The sequence below is a fragment of the Scomber scombrus genome, chromosome 8 (assembly GCF_963691925.1).
Source record: "Scomber scombrus chromosome 8, fScoSco1.1, whole genome shotgun sequence".
Taxonomy (NCBI): domain Eukaryota; kingdom Metazoa; phylum Chordata; class Actinopteri; order Scombriformes; family Scombridae; genus Scomber; species Scomber scombrus.
Genome location: NC_084977.1, coordinates 18,622,441 through 18,642,582, shown reverse-complemented (window position 1 = coordinate 18,642,582; position 20,142 = coordinate 18,622,441). Strand labels below are relative to the sequence as shown.

General features: G+C 38.3%; 1 protein-coding gene across 2 annotated transcripts in view; it reads left to right on the top strand.

Moving 5' to 3' along the window:
- The window catches only part of LOC133984287 (arf-GAP with coiled-coil, ANK repeat and PH domain-containing protein 2-like), a 61,371-nt gene extending 47,127 nt beyond the window's left edge, over positions 1-14,244 (top strand). Inside the window, exons 14-24 of one of the 2 annotated variants that reach the window (XM_062423487.1) lie at positions 1,860-2,068; positions 2,996-3,065; positions 3,282-3,376; positions 3,741-3,934; positions 4,884-4,985; positions 5,581-5,673; positions 6,352-6,584; positions 7,075-7,184; positions 7,305-7,415; positions 7,820-7,881; positions 12,136-14,244. In XM_062423487.1, coding sequence (XP_062279471.1) covers positions 1,860-2,068; positions 2,996-3,065; positions 3,282-3,376; positions 3,741-3,934; positions 4,884-4,985; positions 5,581-5,673; positions 6,352-6,584; positions 7,075-7,184; positions 7,305-7,415; positions 7,820-7,881; positions 12,136-12,239 — 1,383 coding nt within the window. In that variant the 3' untranslated portion in view covers positions 12,240-14,244. Of the gene's footprint in view, positions 1-1,859; positions 2,069-2,995; positions 3,066-3,281; positions 3,377-3,740; positions 3,944-4,883; positions 4,986-5,580; positions 5,674-6,351; positions 6,585-7,074; positions 7,185-7,304; positions 7,416-7,819; positions 7,882-12,135 lie in introns of both variants that reach the window. The other variant, XM_062423486.1, reaches the window with a different exon arrangement.
- The last annotated feature ends 5,898 nt before the right edge of the window (positions 14,245-20,142 follow it).

Below are 20,142 nucleotides of genomic sequence, written 5' to 3'. Positions count from 1 at the left end.
TAATCTGACTGAAGACGCTGATGAAAGTGAGCTTCCACTCTGTGATGTAGCTTTACTTCGACTTCTAGTGGTCACTTTTGTTGATGTAGACCTACTGTCTGCAGGTGTTACCTGTCTGTCACACTCTTCAGCCTGCTCAACACGTTTCAAAACATCTTTCATCCAATCCTCACATTTCCAGAAAAAGACATCCATTATTTTAATCTTTGGATCAAACCAGCTCCTTTGATCATCCACAAATTCCACTTCATCCATTAATTTCTGAAGGTCAGAATTAAGGTTCACAAATTCCTGATGCAAACCAGTAAAATCAACACGGAGCTTATTTTTTACAGTGTCCACATTTGCATCGTCTTCCATTAATTGTTCAATATGTTTTGTCAAGCTAGTTATCTGTGATAGCTTGTACCTGCGTGCCTGCTCCTTCCTGGCTTTGTGATGTTCAATGGCCTTCTCAGTCATTTTTATTGTCCTTTTTTCACTGTCTTGTTCATCCATAGTAAGCCAGTATTTCCACGTTTATTCAATAAAAATGCCAAAGCACCACAAAGTCTCACTTTGTTATTCAGCCGAACAACAATCCTCTTTTTTCTTTTTTTTTTTTTTACTCACATGCGCTGGCGAGTTGACGAGCGTCAATTAACGATCCGACGTCAGGCTGAGGAGCTCCCTCATGCAGCTTGTGACTTTTTCTTTTCCAAAAGTCTCCGTGACATTTCCTTCTTCTGTCCTCCGTTTTCGTCAGGCAGTTCCACGTTCCATTAATCCACGAAGAGCAAGTTTTTTGACTAATGTAGGTTCCTAATCAATGAAGCCATGAGCTTGACGCTCTCCTCCCTCGTAACATCCACTTCAAAGGCAAAAGAAAAACTCCACACGATTCTTTCGTTCCTTTTCATTGTTTACTCCAAAAATAAAGCAAGATACAATCCAGCATGATGAAAATAAAAAAGGCCAGAGCAAAATATCTAGAAAATACTGAGTAAATGCAGAGGTAAAGGCAGAGGTAAAGGCAGAGGTCAAAAAACTGTGTGGCTCCACTCCATGACGACTGACCTGACTGACTGCTGCACATGAAAAACGCACACACGTATCAATCCGCATTAAAGGTTACATGTGCAATTTTTTAACCTCTAAACATCCACACATTTTAAGTGAAATGAATTAAATAGTAACTTATTAATATTAACTGTTCACCTGTAAATGATGTAAATAACCCATTTTTATCATAATTAACAACAACCTCTTCTTAAATGTAAACTTAAATTATTATCCAAATACTAATCAACCAAAAATAGCATTTAGGCTCCTATATACAGTACATACAGGACTTTGTGTCTTTGGCCCCCATTGTCTGTAAATAGCAGGAACATCTGTCTTCAGTTAAAAATCTGACATTTCCACATCATCTTTTTCAGCTGACACACACAAAGCCCCTCATCACTTTGCTTATAGTCCGCAGATATACAGACTGTGCAAAAGTGTTAACACACCATTAGACTTGTTGTTTTAGCAATGCTATAATGACCATATATAATTATTTCTCAGTCTCTTTAATAGAATACAACCAGAAAATACAGGAAATGTGTATGCAGTATTAAAAAAACAGAAAGAAAAAAAAAATAGTAAAGAAACAGCTTCTATTGGCTAAAGTGTGTTGAATGTTGAATTTTGTGTACATAGTTCCTGTATTTTCTGTGTGTATGATGGTTTGTATGATTATCCTGTTACTGTGCAATGACCCTAATAACCCGACAAGCATGAAGTGTATTTTATGTTCTTATATCCGTTCTTCATTATTCTTTATCATCATGTTTTTGGTTGACTGCATTTCCCTGTGTGTCTCTCTCTCATGTCAGAAGCTGGACCGGAAATCTTCCACATCAACAGGCAGTTTGGACTCTGGTGGGGAGCCGAAGGAGAAATCGCTGAAAGGAGAGAGCGCCCTGCAGAAAGTCCTGGCTATCCCGGGCAACACCTGCTGCTGTGACTGTGGCCAACCAGACCCCCGCTGGGCCAGCATCAATCTGGGCATCACCCTCTGTATACAGTGCTCTGGTATTCACAGGTAAAATACTGGGATGTCTAGTGACTGTTTTCAAACTGAGATGACACATTGCTACATACAAAGAAAACAAGAAAAAAACAGGATTGGCTGTAAAATAAAACAAAAGAAAAATTACAAATGAAGACACAAAGTTGGTTAACTCTTAAATATAAAAAAAAACATGTACATTAAGGTGCCAATAAAAATTTAAAAAGTACATTTAATAAAGGAAAAGTTCAAATGAACTCAGAAAACCATCATCAGTACATTTTATGTTCTCATTCATCACTTTACACGAACACAGCAAATGCTTTTGTTCTCCACAACGAGCTCAACTTTATTTACTTTTAACTTTTCTGAGCTGAAACCCAACATATTAAAAAAGTGGAAGGAATAAAAAAAATCATTGGATGATGACTTATGTAAAATCATTTCACTCAAGACCACGGTGTGAATATCATGTATAAAGCATTCGTCTTTGGGGATTTGTGAAATGTAAGCTCACTGTTATGAACACCCAGTCTGCTTGAGATGTCATGACGACCTTTACTTGGCAAAGGAAAATATTTAATTAAAACTAAGACCAAGTTTAATTTCCATTCAAGTTTCAGGTCAGTTCCCACGCTTTAAATATTGAAAAAAAATGATCACGAGGGATTAAGGCTATATTCATCACTCTAACCTAAAAAAAAACCTCAAGTAATTATGATCCTTAAACTGGCCCTCATTTGACATCTGTAAATCTGAGACACTTTCCCTGTAGTTTAGTACTACAGTAACATATAGAGCTGTCAGATTACTGCACATTTATTTGACAACTACATTCTGTCTTATGGCTGAAAGCTTAAATGCACTCTGTTGTAAAGTATGATGGACTTTAGGACAGCCTAACAGCCCGCTGACAACTGAAGAATAATGAGTTTTTTAATGCTTCCTTCTTTTCTGCAGGAGTCTGGGAGTGCATTTCTCAAAGGTCCGGTCTTTGACTTTGGATACATGGGAACCAGAACTACTTAAGGTCAGTGAGGGAAAGCTGATGAACATAAACAAATGTACATGAACCGACCAACACAGACTGAAAGTTACATTTCCTTTCTATTTACCTTATTTTATGGTTATATTTGACAAATACTGTAAGATCTATTTAGTGGGTGTAATTGTAGCTGAAATATATTGAACTGTATGGTTGATTATCGATTGTTTTAAAACATATGTTATTGTACACCTTTCACAGTTGATGTGCGAACTGGGGAACAAAGAAATTAACCAGATTTACGAGGCTCGACGAGAGGAGCTGGGAGCCAGAAAACCACAGCCAGGAGACCCGAGGTACAGAACTATGAGAGAAGAATTTTTTGTTTATTTATATGTATTTCTAAGACCCAGATTTATTGTAAATTCTGCAGCAAAATAAATAAACGTTTGTTTCCTCAGTTAAGCAATTTCTTACTGAATTTATTTTTTGGTATTCAGTTTTTTTTAATTTGTTATATTTACTTTAAGAAAGGCCGAAGTAAATGTGATATTCTTACACGAAATGAGAATGTATTTAAATAAAAGAAAATAGAGACCTTATTGTCTTTCAAATGCACAACTTGATTTTAGCCTCATTGATGGACTCACTCTGCAGTAGCTAGCTGAATTTTGGAAAATTGTAATAATTTCTCTATCCTGTGCATCTCCTTCGATCCAGACATGAGGTCGAGGCCTATATTAAAGCTAAGTACGTTGATCGCCGATTTGTAAGGCGGCCGTCAGATGAAGAGCTTCGCACCAAAGTGGTTTCTCTCAGCAAGCAGGAGAAGAGGCTGAGCAGCAGCTCTGAGCATCTTCCCCCAAGAGCGCCTCCACCTACCCCCAAACTTCGACCTGGTTCAAACGTCTCTGGTCAGTCAGGTCAGTAGAACAAACATAAAATACCCCTTCGAATTAAAACTTTGTGTTTCCTGTAATCTCTCTTTGGTCTAGGATGACCGTTGAAGTCTAACAAGCTGTTGGCTGTAGGGAGTAAATATTTGCTAGTAATGTTTGAAAATCTGCTGTTGAAAATGTTTTGGAAAAGTCACTGAAGTACATTTTAGCAACTGAAATGACAAGATGCCATAATCCAAATCAGTCAGTTGGATGGTTGTTTGGCCATTGTCAATTTATGACTCCAAATTATTTGATATGTCTCTTTAGATTTTTCATTTATGGATCTGATATGTGACTGCTGTATATACACATCTCAAAAATTATTATCTCTCTATATAAATTCCTCTATTTTTTCATAGGAATTTTCCAAAAATCCAACTGGTTATTAAAGGGATACAACAGTATCAGCTGTTTCTGTTTCTGTTATATAGAAACTCCAGAAACATAATTTTGAGTGTATCTGAAGACACAAAATATCACAGCATCAGGACGGGAAAAGCAAATGTTTGCAGCCCCCTGTACTAAACTTGTACGCTCTATGTGGTTTTTGTACTGTAGAGAAGAAGAGTCCGACCATTGGCATACTGTCTGTTCACTGTGAACAGCATATGTCCAAGCCCTCCTTGCCTCCCATTGCTTCTCGTAGTCTGTCTTTTCCAGTGTCGACCATGCTGGTAGTCTAACTATCTGTGCTTCCACTCTGCCTTCCTCTCTCTTCTCTTTCTAAACCTCTCTGTCCTTTTTTCACCCTCTCTCTTTTCTTTCCTCCCCTGGCTGTTCTGTGCTTCTGGATTAATCCCTGCTCTCACCGCCTACCTTACAACCCCCTAACCTACCTTACAACCCCCTAACCCCACCCTGCCAATCAATTTAAACCCTTTTGCCCTTCAAAATTTCCAAACTCCCATCATCCCTTGCGTAGCTGTTGCCAGTGGCTTGGAGGCCCGCCGTGACTCTCTCTTCTGTCCTGACGAGCTTGACTCGCTCTTCTCCTACTTTGACAACTCCTCCAAGCTCAGGAGCAGTAAGTACTAAACGCTTAGTGTTTCGCTTGCTTCTCCATCACCTCTGTCCATTTGTGTTTCCTGCTTCGGGGCTGTGGACTAACAAGTCGTCACCCACTCCTCTGTTCCCCCCTCATCCAGACCTTCCCAATGGACCATCCCTTCATGTTCAGAGCGTACCATGTTTTGTTTTTCCCGGGGGTGGGAACTGTTTCTCACATATGGTTGTGGTCAGCGTCTGGTATTTTGCATTTGTGTCTGTTTCATCATATCGTTGCTGTTAAGGGACCTGAATCATAAGGTGATATTGGGGATCTGTCATCCAGTTCTCTTTTCTGTTGATTTCAGCGGGGCACTTGTCTACACATAAAGTACAAAATATTTGGACCACCTGCTGTTTCTTATAATCAGACTGCAAAAAATATTAGCTATAGTCATGACGTGGAAATATGAATTAAAAGCAATGCAGGTATATGCAGAATTCAGTTTTTGCGCTATGCAGTGAAAATATATAAAAGCAAATCAGCAGGAAGGTGTTCCTTTTATTTTATACACTCAGTGAGTGTCATCTCTGTGTTGATCCAAAAGTAGTGATCCAGACTCTTTGATTTACAGTAAAAAGTGCAGACAGCGGTATCCAGAACAGCGCTGATGGGAGCAGGGAGATGCTGGCCACCACCCCCTCCAATAACTGCCTGACAGATGCAGGTAAGACATACACACACACACACACACACACACACACACACACACACACACACACACACACACACACACACACACACACACACACACACACCCCTCTGTCATCACGTAGATCAACCACCGCTTTAGTGCTTATTACACTCTGGCGTAGGATCAAACCTTCAACACACATAATCACAATGAGTGCTGCCTTCTCCTGTGCCATTGCTTCAGGGTCATCATACAAACATGCAGCTTCCACATAGAGACAACTGTAAATGAGCTAATGCACACTTTCAGACAAAAATGCCCTTGGAAAAACCCTGTGACAGCGCACAGACATTAACTAAAAAGTATTTTCTGTCATGTAGTAGAATTGTCGACACAAGAAGGTTAAATTTTGGTCATAGGAAAGGAATTTTTCCAGTTTTGCATTTTATTTTCATAATTCTGGAAAAGTTTGAAATTTGTCCAAAGAGTTTTAAAATCATAGGGGAAAGCCGATGTTGCAAGACAATATGCAGATTAGTTTTAATCTATTTTTAAAATCTAGTTTACACATTTTTTTCTAAGCTGATTGAATAAATGTAGTTATAAAAAAAAATGAATGTTGGGAATTCATAACATTTTGTCCTTTTAGACTGTCAGGGGGAAAATTGTTTCCACCCACTGAACAATCTTCTCTTTCCTCCTATTTTTCAGATGCTGCTGAGACTCCACCCATGCCCATGCCTGCCACACTGCCTCCTCCGTCACCCTGTAAGGAGATGGTCTTCTACGAGCCCAAGGAGTACAGCCCGGGTCTGCAGCTTTATTGGGCCTCATGTGCCCGCAGCCTGCCGGACATGGCTGAGGCACTGGCCCACGGAGCTGAAGTCAACTGGGTCAACACAGATGACGACAAGAGGACGCCACTTATCATGGCGGTGCAAGGGGTGAGCATGACTACAGATCATCCAGTCAGCAAAGTGTACTGTTTACTTTCCTTACAGGATCATTAAAACAATTATAATAATATACTAATAACATGTAGTTTTTAAAATGTGTTGATATATTTTCATATTAAGTGTTGTATATGTGTGTGGTAAAGCCACATCAGTGATTTTCTGTACTGTAGGTCTGCATGTATGCAAACAAAAACCGTATACAGAAAAAATGGGATGATGTTTGATTAAATGATTTTCAGTGGAACATAAAAACAAAAAAGATATTCCTTTATTAGTCCCGCAGTGGGGAAATTTACCAAATCATAATCAGGAGATAATGAGTACAATTTAAGTTCACAAAAACTTTGCAGGATTGCCAAGCACATTATTCCTCAAATATCAGTGATAACATGAACATCCATGCAAAATCAAATGACACTGTGTATATATTTTGTCCCTTGAAAGTAATGTATTGTGTTCCATTCACGTTTAATTTCAGGGTTCGCTGGTCACCTGTGAGTTTCTGCTACAAAATGCAGCTAATGTAAACCAGCAGGACGCTCAGGGTCGAGGACCCCTGCACCATGCCACCATGCTGGGACACACAGGGTTCGTCTAGTTCCACATCTCTCTACTGTCATTACTACAGTAACAACTTTAACCTAGAGAATACTGATTTGGCATTTTAATGAGATGATGTCTAACTTTTATCTTATATCTCTGTTTTAGGCAAGTGTGTTTATTTTTGAAAAGAGGAGCAAATCAAAATGCTGCGGACATTGATGAGAAAACACCCCTTGCCATAGCAGTGGAGGCAGCCAATGCAGATATTGTCACATTGTGAGTGTAATTATTCCGTTATTATTATTATCTGACTTTTGGCATGAATTAGCATTTTTATGATTGTATTACAAGTTCAAGCAACTTACAAGCTCCTTTCAAAACTCATTGAACTGTCTGCATTCCCAAGAAATAACAACTTTTTACCACAAGGTGTCACCATATGATCAGATAAGGGACAATAAAGAAGCAGAAGACTGATTATACTACCAACAGTGGCCTGTGATTTAGATGTAATCATGCTTTCATTGGACAATCAGAACAAAGCAGGTTTAACAATTAGCAGTAAATCTGTTGTGTCTGAAAACTAAGTTACGAGAATGGAAAAAAATACAACATTGATAAGAACCTCTCAGTGTCCTGGCTAATCTGTGACAACCTTTTACTTATTATTTCCTCCTCAGGTTGCGACTGGCCAAGATGAACGAGGAGATGCGAGAGGCGGAGGGGCCCTACAGCCAGTCAGGTCAATATAACACCAACAGCCCCACCGAGATGCAGTACAGGAAATGCATGCAGGAGTTTATTAGCCTGCAGCTGGACGAAACCTAATAACTGTCCACTGGTTGAAACACAGGAGCGAAATAAAAACCAGGCTCATCGGAAGAAATGTGAAGCTCAGGTTTTAGAGTTGGGTTCAGTTGACTTTAAACTGCTGATTAACAAGATTATTACTTCATCACCCAAACCATTCAGTCTCAGTGGTCAAGAGACTTGACTGCACTGGTCGATTAGAGTGAACTGAACCCAAATCTTGTCAGCTGTGCTCCTGTGTCTCCGTTTTAACATCTCAGCTGCCGGCAGGCGGCTGTTCAAGCTGCACCTGGTGTGGTTCAGCGTCAGGTGCTAGACTGTATTAATGTGTGTGAGTTAAAGCCATCAAGTCTGGACATTACTGAGGAGTTTTATTCCAAAGTGGAATATCTTCTTTTTCAGTTCAGTGACTGTTAATCCTGCAAATGTATTGATAGCACAAAATTACCATCAGTACTTTTCACTAGATAGTCGCTACTTCCTCCCTTTACTTTACTAATGATTTGCTGACTCTGTATTTCAGAGGTGTTCAGGAATGTATAGCAGCTAATGAAAAAAATGTTTTGGGGCTAAAATATTTTTCAGTTTTTAAATCTTGGAGGATTGTCTCTGCTACCAGTCTCAGTATCTCTGCAAAAAAATAGCTACCCAGAAACTGCCACCAATATTCAGTGACCTCAAAATGAAGGCAGTTGTTATTATCTGGCAATAATTGTGACTTTTGAATGACATTTTATATCATCTGACCAGTCTAGAGTAGTGACGTGTGCGTCCATAAAGCACCAAGATTCATTTTAAACAGAACTTTCTGAAGTCATTTATGCACATTCCTATCAATGTTTATGCAACTGCTGTATCTTTTTCCCGTGATTGTATGGCTCTCATTTGAAGTCTTAACTATTTTCAAGGCCTGTTTACTTATTTGAACTGTTGTCCAAACATGATGCATCTTGTTGTTGTGAAGTCAACATGCCTGGTCAGAAAAAATATATATATTTTAGAACAGGTTTTCTTTTTTCTTTTTTTTTTTAAGAAAATAGTAGGAAAAGTATAAGATGTATACATACTGTACATGTTGTAAATGATGTGCTTTTCTTTATAGTCTGGATTTAAGCAGAGTTGAGTTTTGACACTAGAACTATTTATTTTGTTGGACACAGGTTGCACAGGGGCGAGTGCCATGAGCAGCTCTATGTTCACACCCTTACTTTTCTTTATTTTTAAAATTTTTTTATTGTGTAGTATTTACTTCTTGTTGTGTCTTGGTTTATAGTCAGTACAATTAAGTGTGCTTGCTCATTGACATTGCCCGTCATCACGGGAAATCCAGAATTGTAAGATGAAAGGCCTTTTGGTGCAGTTGCGTTGATCGTTTCGAATGTTTGTGGGTTTTTACTCAAATGTAGACAACCCATCTGAGGATGGTACATCGCCAAGCAACAAGTGCAATAGTCTAGAAAAATATTCACATGTAACCGTGTATAGCTTTTTATCACCTGCTAATCCTAGCGTATATTTATCTTAATCATATGGGAGCTTTACAAAGAAAAAAAAGTTGATATTCACAAAGAATGTGGTTAGAGAAGAGTGTGAAGCTCAGTTGAGTTTTGTTGATAATGAACGAATAATCAAAACGTATCCCAGTTTCATCCCACGTCTCCGTTCCACGCAGCCTCAAATATCTGGAGGCCATACAAGCACTTTGATGAGATAGTCATTTCTGCCGATTCATGTTCACAGAGCTGCGCTCTCTGCTGCTGACAAAATGTGATGACTTTGCTGGGGGTGCGTTCAACAGTTAGAAAAGCAATAGTTAACGGCTGTGATTGTTTTCACAAGCAAATGGAGTTGTTGTGTTGTCCAGAGTAGATAATGTGGGGTTTTTACAGAGTTTTAAGATTGTAGGGTAAAGGGACTTTGTGTGCTGAACACACATAAATTTTAATTTGTCCTTTAAGAATTGAGGGCTAGATGTGCTGCTGTGGTAGCTGGACTGTTATTAGCATGAATGCTGATTTTTTTTGAAATTTTTTTTTAAAGTGGTCACTTTTGTAAAGATAGGACAGGAATGTTTTGGACCTATAACAAGAATGAAAATAAGCTTTTTGGGTTTTTTTGTGTATGCAACGGTTGTTTAAAAAGGAATGATACAGAAGTTATTGCTGACTGTCACTGCCTTAAAGGTCAACAGCAGATGCACCAGTAATGATCACAAGAGGAGCAGATGCAGGCTTGTCTTTCATAGAGGACCAGAGTCGAGTATGAAATGTGTGCTTCCAGTCGATGTTTGAGCCTCATGTCGTTTTGCTTTGCGAGAGGATTCGCCTCGTTGCCAGCATTAGCTCGCCCATCCAGAGGGCCTCTTCATCAGCGCTTCCAATCAGCTGATGAATGACGGGACTGATGAAGGATTTTCAGGGGTTATGGATGTGAGAGAAAACCGACCTCATCAATCCTCCCTCCCTCTTTTTATTAAAGTTACAGTTCTCTCAACAAGTGTTTCTAGCTGATGAAGTGCAGAGCGCTGGTTCTCAGCCTGCAGGTTGCTCTCTGATTTTTTTCTAGGCATTCAAATAATTTACAGAATCCTTGTTTGGGGAAATCTATATATTTTTAACATAGAATAATAATGATTTTATTGAATTAATATTAGTTTCTAAAAATGGAGGGAAAAAAAGGCTTTACAAGTTGCAACGGTGAAAGACTGAGAACCATTGTCTCTTTTTTCTCTTCTAAAACACTCTTCTTCTTACTGCTCTCATCCTCTTCTCTGTAAATTCACTCTCTCAGTTGTGTATTTTGCTTTGCGTTTCTCACTCTCTTCCCCAGAGTTTGTGCCTTTCTTCTGTTCTCTTTTTTCTTTGGGGTGCTGAGGCCAACACAACTGTATTTTTGTACATAAAAATCCTGCACTTTAAACACAATACAGTTGTTAAAAAAACCTGATCTATGTGGGCTTGTCTTTTCTTTCTGAGTTGGGTCTCCAGTTGCTGATGAAAAGCTCTCAAACATTTGCTTCTGCTGTTCTGTCCCATCTTTTCTGCCTTTCAATTGTTCTGTTTCATATTTCGAGCCACGCCGACACTCTGACAGGTATGGCTGACTTTTTCTTTTTCCTTTCTTGTTCTGATGATTCTTTCACTGTGCATGAGCTTTTCAATTTGTAAAATGCTGTTGATATTTTATCCTGCTGTTGAGTGCGTAAATGAGTTTTTTGTAGCAGGGTGGGGCAGTGGGCAGAGAGACGGGCTTAGACTCTGGGTGGAGAGGACTCATAAACGCTGAATTCTTACAATCTGCGGAAGAGGGAAGCTAAAAGGAAATGACCCTGTTTGTGGCAAAAGTTCAGCTTTTAGTAGCAAAAATCATTTGTAACGACTGTTAAATGATTCATTGTTATGCTCCTGTGCCATAGCAGAAGATAAACTTTGAGGACATTTTTCTCACTGTTATGAAACACATAGTTACTGTTGTTAGGATGTGTTAAATCATGCAGCTCTATCCTCTGTCTCAGTGCTTCCCAACATTTTTAGCCTGTGATGCCTTTAAAATTAGCCAAAATCTACTACCTTTCTTTGAGCAGTTAAACAAAAGACCTCAGATTGTTTAATTTAAAGGATTTTTGCAGGCTTGAAAAGTTAAATTATTCAGTGATTGACAAAAAAACAGAAGTTAGAGGAAAGTCAGAAAATTCATATAAATTTGAGCAACAAATAATAATGATGATATTAATAATATATGTATATAGCAGTTTTTATATACATTAAGTGCTTAACGTCATCTGCATGTTTATAAACACAAACATACAGCAAAAGCAGATATTAATAATGAATGCATTTTTAAATTGTGGCATTAATACTAAAAACAATGATGCCCACAGAATGAGGTGAAGTGAAGAAAAAGGGAAAATAAACCATGAATACTAAACAATAAAATAATCAAAGACTACATCACGTAAAAGCACATCTGTAAAAGTATGTTTTTAGAAGTCTGTAGCCTCAGATCCTCTGGCAGACTTTTCTATCATTTTGGGGCCCTGACTGGCTCTGGTCCCCCTTTATTATAAATTTGGATTTTGGAACAGTAAGTTAAGACCTGCCAGAGAATCTAAGGGAACCACTGCTCTGTGTGTCTGTTTTTTATTTTGTGCCATTGTTGATGTCTCGTGTTCTTGTTGCTCTTGCAGGAGATGAAACCTACCAGGACATCTTCCAGGACTTCACCCACATGGCCTCCAACGACCCGGACAAGTTGAACCGCTACCAGCAGTACGACCCGCAGAGACCCTGACACAGCAGAAATGCCGTCCACTAGCACACAGAGAGACTCAACCTTAGAGAGAGACAGATAAATGTCTGCTTCCTCCTGGAAAGATTTCCACTTCAAAAACAACAGTCAGAAATCTGCATTAAAGCTGGTTAGTGCTGCCACAGCTGGACAGCTGTCACCATATCTAACACGTCCAAAGCTCCCTTTCATCAAAATGTATCAAACTGACCCGCAGCTGTGATTACAGCCTCGGTTGAAAATACAAGCACTTTCCTCGAGTGAAGGGGAACGTCTGTGAACAGATAGCCTCACTTTTTAAACATTTTAAAGAACTGCGCTTCTCAGTAGGACCTGTTAGAATAAGTGAATGGTACAGTGTTAGAGCCTTTAAAAGGATTTGCAAAGATCAAATGAAAATTAAACTCGGTCTGAATGTAGAGCCGCCATCAAGGCTGCCAGTTATTTTGAGCGAGCTTAATCTTTTATGTCACACTTCCTGACAGAATAAAATCTTTTTAAAAAAATGTTTTAAAAAGAGTGCTGCAACAGAGTTGTAAAGAGAGGTTAGTGCATGGCAGACCATTTCAACATTTTAAAGCTGCCTCTTCAATAGGATTCTCTTTATGAACATAGGCAAATGCTACAGGACCTTTTTTATATCAAAGTTTTGCTTTAGTGAACTCTCAGCAGTGTATAAATGGCAATATGCTTTTTCTTATTTGCACAGATCTTTTTCCTAAATCACCACTGATGTTTACTAGTTTTGATGGTAAGACGTGTTAAAACATGTACAGAGATTTTTGGAAGTAAACATGTATTGACACGTCTTTAATGTTAAATCGATAAATTGTTTTTTTGATTTTTAAATGCTAGTTTGTTTTTTTTTCACTGAATGATTTTAATTTTCTACGTGGTCGCATCTGTACCTGCCGTACATGTGAGCGAGGTAGTCAGCGTGGCAGTGTCACCTTGCTTGTGATTGTGTAGAAATAAAATAGTTTCAGTCTCATCTCAGTATGAGATGAACAAGTCATGAAGAGGAGCTAATGAACTGTGCAACAGTATGAACCTTCTAGAGTATAAGCAGTGATTTTATTCCCACTGATTTTAGAAATACGGGTCAGTAACTTCCTTTTAATTTCCTAGGAAATTTCCTGTCTCATTTTTAATTAATTTCTTATTAATTACAGGGAATACATGATTTTCCTTGACAGAATGGCTCCATTTAGGCCCAAATAAATACTCTTTTTTTTCATTAATTTGCTACTGGAAACTTTATTCTCCATTTATATTAAACTGTATTCTTGTCTGTAGACATTTTGCATATTTTGCATATTCAGCTGACCTGCTCTGCACTGAAGAAAAGACTCTACTGGAGGTTACGTAGGCAATTAATTAGAAGTTTACCAATTGAACACAGTCTTTAATTCTCGCTAATTATTACCACATTTCATAATCTCTTTTGGCAAATTTCTTAAGAAAACTACAGTGAAAGTAAAAGGAAATTATGCACCTGTAAAATGAAGTCTTACCTAAAAACTAAACAGTTTTTTGTCAAAGGTTTATGTATCAAGTTGTTAGAGAGTCAGTTTCACCTACAGAGTGATACTGTGTGACACTTAGAAGTCTTAGAAATAAGTTCTGCAAATTTCACACTAGAATTTTTCTATACTGGACTGTAGTTTCTGTGATTTTTTTTTTTTTTGTTCCTGGAAACTGTAAAAACTTCTCTTGGACATTTACAGTAAATAACATGATATGAATGAATACAGCGCAGAGGAAACCGTTGGCCAACACAACATGGGATACAATTCTTGTACATTTTGTACAGATGCTTTTGAAATTCTTTTGAGAATTGAAGTATGAAGTTAGTGGTACTTGAATCATTAAATAGCTTTTGTACATTGCTGTTCTTTGTATCCTTTGGTAATTTTAGCCCATTTTATAATGCATTTCTGTATACCAATATACATGTACTGTATATTATACCTGTAATATGTACGGACTTCAATACATATGGACTGAGGATTCACTTCTGATTGTTGATTCTTTTTTTATTTGTTTTGTCTCAATGTTTAATTTTAATCATTTTGCCTCGTTTGGCTTCAATTACACCATTACAGGAATGTGTTTGTTAGCACTGCAGTGACAACAGAGAGGGAAACACTCAGCTTATCCCACAAATATGTACTTCAGATGAAGTACATATTTGTTCAGGTGAAAAAAAAATCTCTTGCTGCTCTCCCACGATATTTTTCTGTTTTCAAGCACTTTGTCACAGGGATTTTTTAAAAAATCTACTAATTTGTTTTCAAATATTTAATTCCTAAAGTTATCAATTCAGAGTACTGCTTGTACTTGTACAGTTATTTTCCAGGAAGGTATTAAAATAATATGAAAGAAGGAATGAAAGTAAGTTAATAGGCACAAATGCACAAAATACAGTTTAATTTCTACCTAACTGGCCTGTTGAGATTTATAATCAATATAATTTTCTAATTTAACCTACCTTGGTTAATCTAATGAAAAGAGTGTAAAAAAAAACACAGTAAGTTAGTTTAATGTACACCATCACTCTGAATGAGAACATTTTTTTTGAACAAGTTGACAATTTGCAGAGAAACAGAACATGTAAATCTCCCTCAGTGAAGGTGTCCCGCAAACAGATGACAAACACATGTTTACATATTTATATACATGCTCTGATTTAGAACAGAAATCCTAAGAGTCTAAGAGAATCGAGGACCTTCTTTGAATATTTGTGGTTATCGCTTTATTGTGTCTTCTGTCTTCACCTGAGTTTGAGTGTAGCTGCTGCTCAGAAATAAAACCTTTTTCTTTATGATTTGCCAGTGAGGGAAAGATGAAGGTGTCACTCCTGCAGCGCTGTAGGAGAGCAATCTGATCTGTCCAGCAGAGGGAGGGCTGATTTCAGTTTAATGCTTTTTAACTATATGAACTGAAAATGAAGGGTGGCATCATCAATGGCAACTTTAAGTCTGAGTGTTTTAGGATTCATTATTTAAGTTGGTTTTAAACCTCCCCTGAATACTGATGTGTGTTTTCCTTACAAAGATTAATATATCTATTCTGAGTGTTTATTGTAGTTCGTAATTTTTTAAAACTCCACCTGTTTAATCCTCAGAAATAAACTTAATTTACAAAGCTCCAACATTAAACTCATCTGAGACTTTGTGTTTAACCATAATCTGAGAGAGAAAACCCTTTTTGTTATCCATGACCTCTTAGTTGTTCTTGAATGCACACTAGTGATGCCAGTCTTGAGACACATCCATGGATTTATTGCCCAGTCCAATTCCACCTCAAATAATTATAACTTGTTTATTTCTGCTGCTGTTTTAAATGAGAGGCACAAAGGCCAGTAGTGCCGCCACTTCACATGAGTTATTGTCATCTGTGTGTGTGTGTACAGTAGACCAACGTGTGTGTGTTTAGTCTGCCGCAAACTAATGCTCTTGAAAACACATTGCTTTTTCAACAGGGATAGCACAATCATTATTCACACTAATACTACAGTACTGGAGTACTGAGGAGAGAGAGTGTGTGAAATTGTGATGTGACACAAAATAAACTTCATTGCATTTTATTCCAATTCTGGCTTTTTCAACACTTGCATTTAACTTTCGATGAACACAAGAAAACCTTCAGCTCACACATTTTTGCTAGAAGTCACATCAGAAACACAGCCTGAATGATACTGACACTGATCACAAAATCACATAACAATATTTCCGCTAAAGGTCATTTTTGTTGTAAATGCAGAGTAAAAAATTTTGGTAAGAGAGGAAAACAAATATTTGTACATTTCACCACATCTCACATCTCAATAACTCGAGAACACTTTGTGGGCCGATGCGTCAGATCAAAAGCTGTGACTGTAAAAGGTCAAAAAGTTAGAACTAATGTGAATGTAGGTAATCAACAGTGTGCAGGATTTTTGGTCCTTTCACAATTGTCAAAAAGTCCAAATTAATCAGCAAATATTCTGACGTGTTGGATTTATAAGCTGAGTGTGTTTGTCTCACCACACATTTTGCTCAGACAAAACATGGGCTCTAAAAACATCTGTTTGGGATTGTCGGGAACTTGTGGCATTTTTCAACATTTTTTATATTTTACTGGCAGAACGATTAATCAAAAAAAAAAAAAAAAAACATAAAAAATATGTGAGAATCAGAAGTTCGTTAATGACAGTGGTGGACATTAAGTAAGCTGCAGTCGGCATCCTGTTGCTCGCACTGCGTTGGCACAAGCAAGCAGCGGTGCTAACATTAGCCAGCTGAGTCACGAGTCCTCCACATAGAAAATCAGTCTACAGGCCGAGGCAACTGAGTAAGTCAGGGAAGGTCTCATTTTTTAAAGATACATTACAGTCCATTCACTCATTGGCAACAGAAGCTGGTTGATAGATGTACATTGCTTCACAATTCTTACACAGCACCTTTAATCGATGATGTAAATAACTGATTAATCAATTAATATTAGCAAGCCTAAATAAAATGTAACTGGTGTCAGTGGAAAACCTCCTTCTGGTGTGTTAAGTGCATATAGTCATTTCAACATATTCTAATAGTAATACAAATATATACTTTACCATACAACTAAATGTATATAGTGTTCAGACCCTTGTGGGGGATTAGTATAAACATTAATTCAGACACATGACATGTAAAAATGCCAATTATAAGTGAAAGAAAATACAAATAAAGATAAAAAGCTAAATGACTTCAAACACCTATGAGACCGATAAAGCAAAATCAAATTATATAGTTGACACCTCCCCCCATGCCTCACTTTCTCCACCCCAGAGGGACCACTAGTAGGTGATAACACATGTGATCTTCAGCCATGAGCAGCTTCACTGAGGTTTTAGCACCGTGTGTTTTAGCAGCTGAGTCTTTAAGAGTAATTTTATATGTCCATATATGCCAGTTTTATATGATTTTAGTTTAAGGGGTCATCTGATGCCGCTGTACCCGGCTCAAGGGCCTGCTCCATGACCAGGCCTTTTCCAGGAAGTCTGCGGTCAGCTCGCCTGTGGAGAAATGAAGGGTCGCCGCTGGAGACGTTTCCCTCCATAAAAACACCATGTGAACAAACGCTGAGAGGGCCAAGCCCCATTAATGCCGCTCAGACTGCCAGCGACCAAACTACAGAACATACCGGTGTTAATATTTAGTCACAGAGTCCAATGGTGACTGAAGTCTTATTTTCTTAAAACAAATAAAAAGCACCAGAGGGATGAGATCATCTCACATGCTTCCAATGCAAATCCTGCTCTACATTTTCATCTTGTGATTTGCTTTGCTTCAACAGATTTTTCAGGATGTTTTATGCATTGTGAGCAAGTTGAATCACAACTTACTGGCAGGCATTTTCATTATTTTATATTGTGCTTGTTTAAAAAATGTAAGTCAATATTTGACTATCTGTCCAGACCTGATGGAGGAGACTCATTCACTCCATCTGACTGGTGCTGGCTGAGCAAATAAGAAATGACGATGTGTGAATTATTGCAAATAGTTTTGATATAAAATCTATTTGAAAAATGAAGCTGAACTGTGAAGTAATTTAAATCTGTTTGATTTCAGTGGAGAAGCATCATTTTTCAACAGGTGCAGACAAAACCAGCTGTCAGCAGAAAAGGTCATAAGTCATTAAAGATAAACAAAGGAGTGTGTGTGCTGTTAGCAGGCCACAGGAACAGGACACAACTAATCTTCCTGCTGGATTCACACGTGTCCTCCACAGACCAGACTCAGTTTTTCAAAAACAGAGTTGTAGCATTGTATTATCGACTTTTCAAAATAATCGCATTCATACATTACTGCTTAAGACTTTAATTATGAGTTTACAACACATCTCTAAACCCAGTACCAAAACTTTCAGATGTGGGTTTCTGATTTTCAAACACTCTGTTATTCGTCATACAAGTCAATTTCTATTGCTTGCAAAGGGAAATGTGCAGAAATTGATAAACAATTAAGTGAGGAACAATCCGAGGCACACATCTCTGTCAGTGATCCACAGACAGATGATACACAAGTTCTTACATATTTATACACACACTCAGGTTTAGAAAAGCTAACTCTCTCCACCACTGAGGCTTTTCACTGAATATTTTGAGTTATCCATATTCATTCAATTAGCAAATATTGGTATATAGTTTTCAATTTGGGGAAATCTGTTGTTTATGAAACAGCCATAGCTCAGCAAAAGACAATATTTCCACCACAGTATGATTTGCGTCAGTATGCGAACATTATTTCATAATTGTGCAATGAACGCAAGATGAACACATCAGCCTGAAAGACACAGAGGGCATTGTCGTTGGTCAGAATGACATAAGTTCAAGCTTCACCTCAAGTTTTTGTTTCTCAGACTCCCCCCTTCTAAAAAAGAAAAGCCCTAGACCTGACAGAAAGACTGCTGTGTTCAAGCATTTGTACTAAAATTCAAATCCTCAGCTGCCACAAGAGCTAATGTTTACTCCAGCCATGTTCAGAAAGGTTCAGGTTTCATATTTTGGAGCAGCATTGTGCAGAGAATCCAAACAGGCCTGTCTGTTTTCTCTAAATGCTGATGATGAATGAACAGATGGCATGAATAGGTGCAGTGTTATAAGCACACTTTCATACCACAATATCCTCCAACACACTCACACTGACAAGGAGGGGAAAAAGGTGGTGGTGGCTGAGGTGCAGTAACATGTTGTACCATGCACCACCTTCACCAGCCTCCAGATCTACTCCTTATTCTCCAGAACTAGTGCTTGTTTAGTTTATGTCTCCAGCCTGCGTGCCCAGAACAGGAAGACCTGGCTGCCTCCACTCTTTTTTTTCCTCCTTTTCTTCCATTTTGTGGAGATTCTTGTTCTGAGTGAAGCCTCCCCAGAGAGCAGCGCTCCACGCCACGGCAAGCAGTCAGCCATCAGCCTTTCCAACAGGTCTCCCCAGCTGCTGCTCCACAAACCAGGTCTGGTGTGCAGCTGTTCTGTTCTAACTCCTCCAGGATGGAAACCTCCTCACAGCCAGCTGCAGGGAGCTCAGACTGAGGTAGCATTAAGGCTGTGCTCCCATTAACCTGAGAATATTGCATGATGGGAGCCCAAAAGTCTGAAAATGACTTTTGTTGCCTGAAAAGTGCTGGTTAAAATCCCCAATGCAGTTGTGTTACTCGCATTCTAAACAACTACTGCTGTTGTGGCAGCTTTGAGCACTTTAACCCCAGCAAATTATCCAGTGATTAAGTTGTATTTTTGGTTGTACTTTGCAACGTTGGTACAATACCCACTTGTGGTTTACAATCATAAAAGTAAAGTAGCAAATATTCACACTTAGAAGCTACAACTTGTGAATTTAATTGGTGGTTTTGCTCCAACAAGACTAAAACATGTTAGCGGTGGTTTGAGCTAAATGCTAACATGTTCACACTGACAATACTTGTCAGTTTTCTGTTTTGAAAACGCACACATAGCAAGTTGTAGACCACATCCAACAGAATTAAAACATGAGGAGCAACAAGGAGAAATACGAGGCTTTATTCAACAATATATTTTTTTAGCTAGCTTACCCCAATGCAGGTAAGATAGCAGAAAACGTTAACGAGTAAAGCATTGTGCCCTGGAGAAGCGTTTTATTTACCATATGATTAATGAGTAATTAAGTTTTAAACTGTACTAAATTAAATTCTGATCTTAAATGGACTCTTAAAGGTGCAGTGTGTAGAGAATGAGCCCTTTATATCTACATAAGGAGCAGATCCTCTTCCAAGGTTCTTGCCATGTTGCACCACTATGTTTCTACAAACACCAGCTTAAGAGAGGGAATTTTGTGTTTTTTATGAGTTTCCTGGCCACCGTAGGTTCTCCTATGCACTCACCACTAGATATCACTAAGGCCTA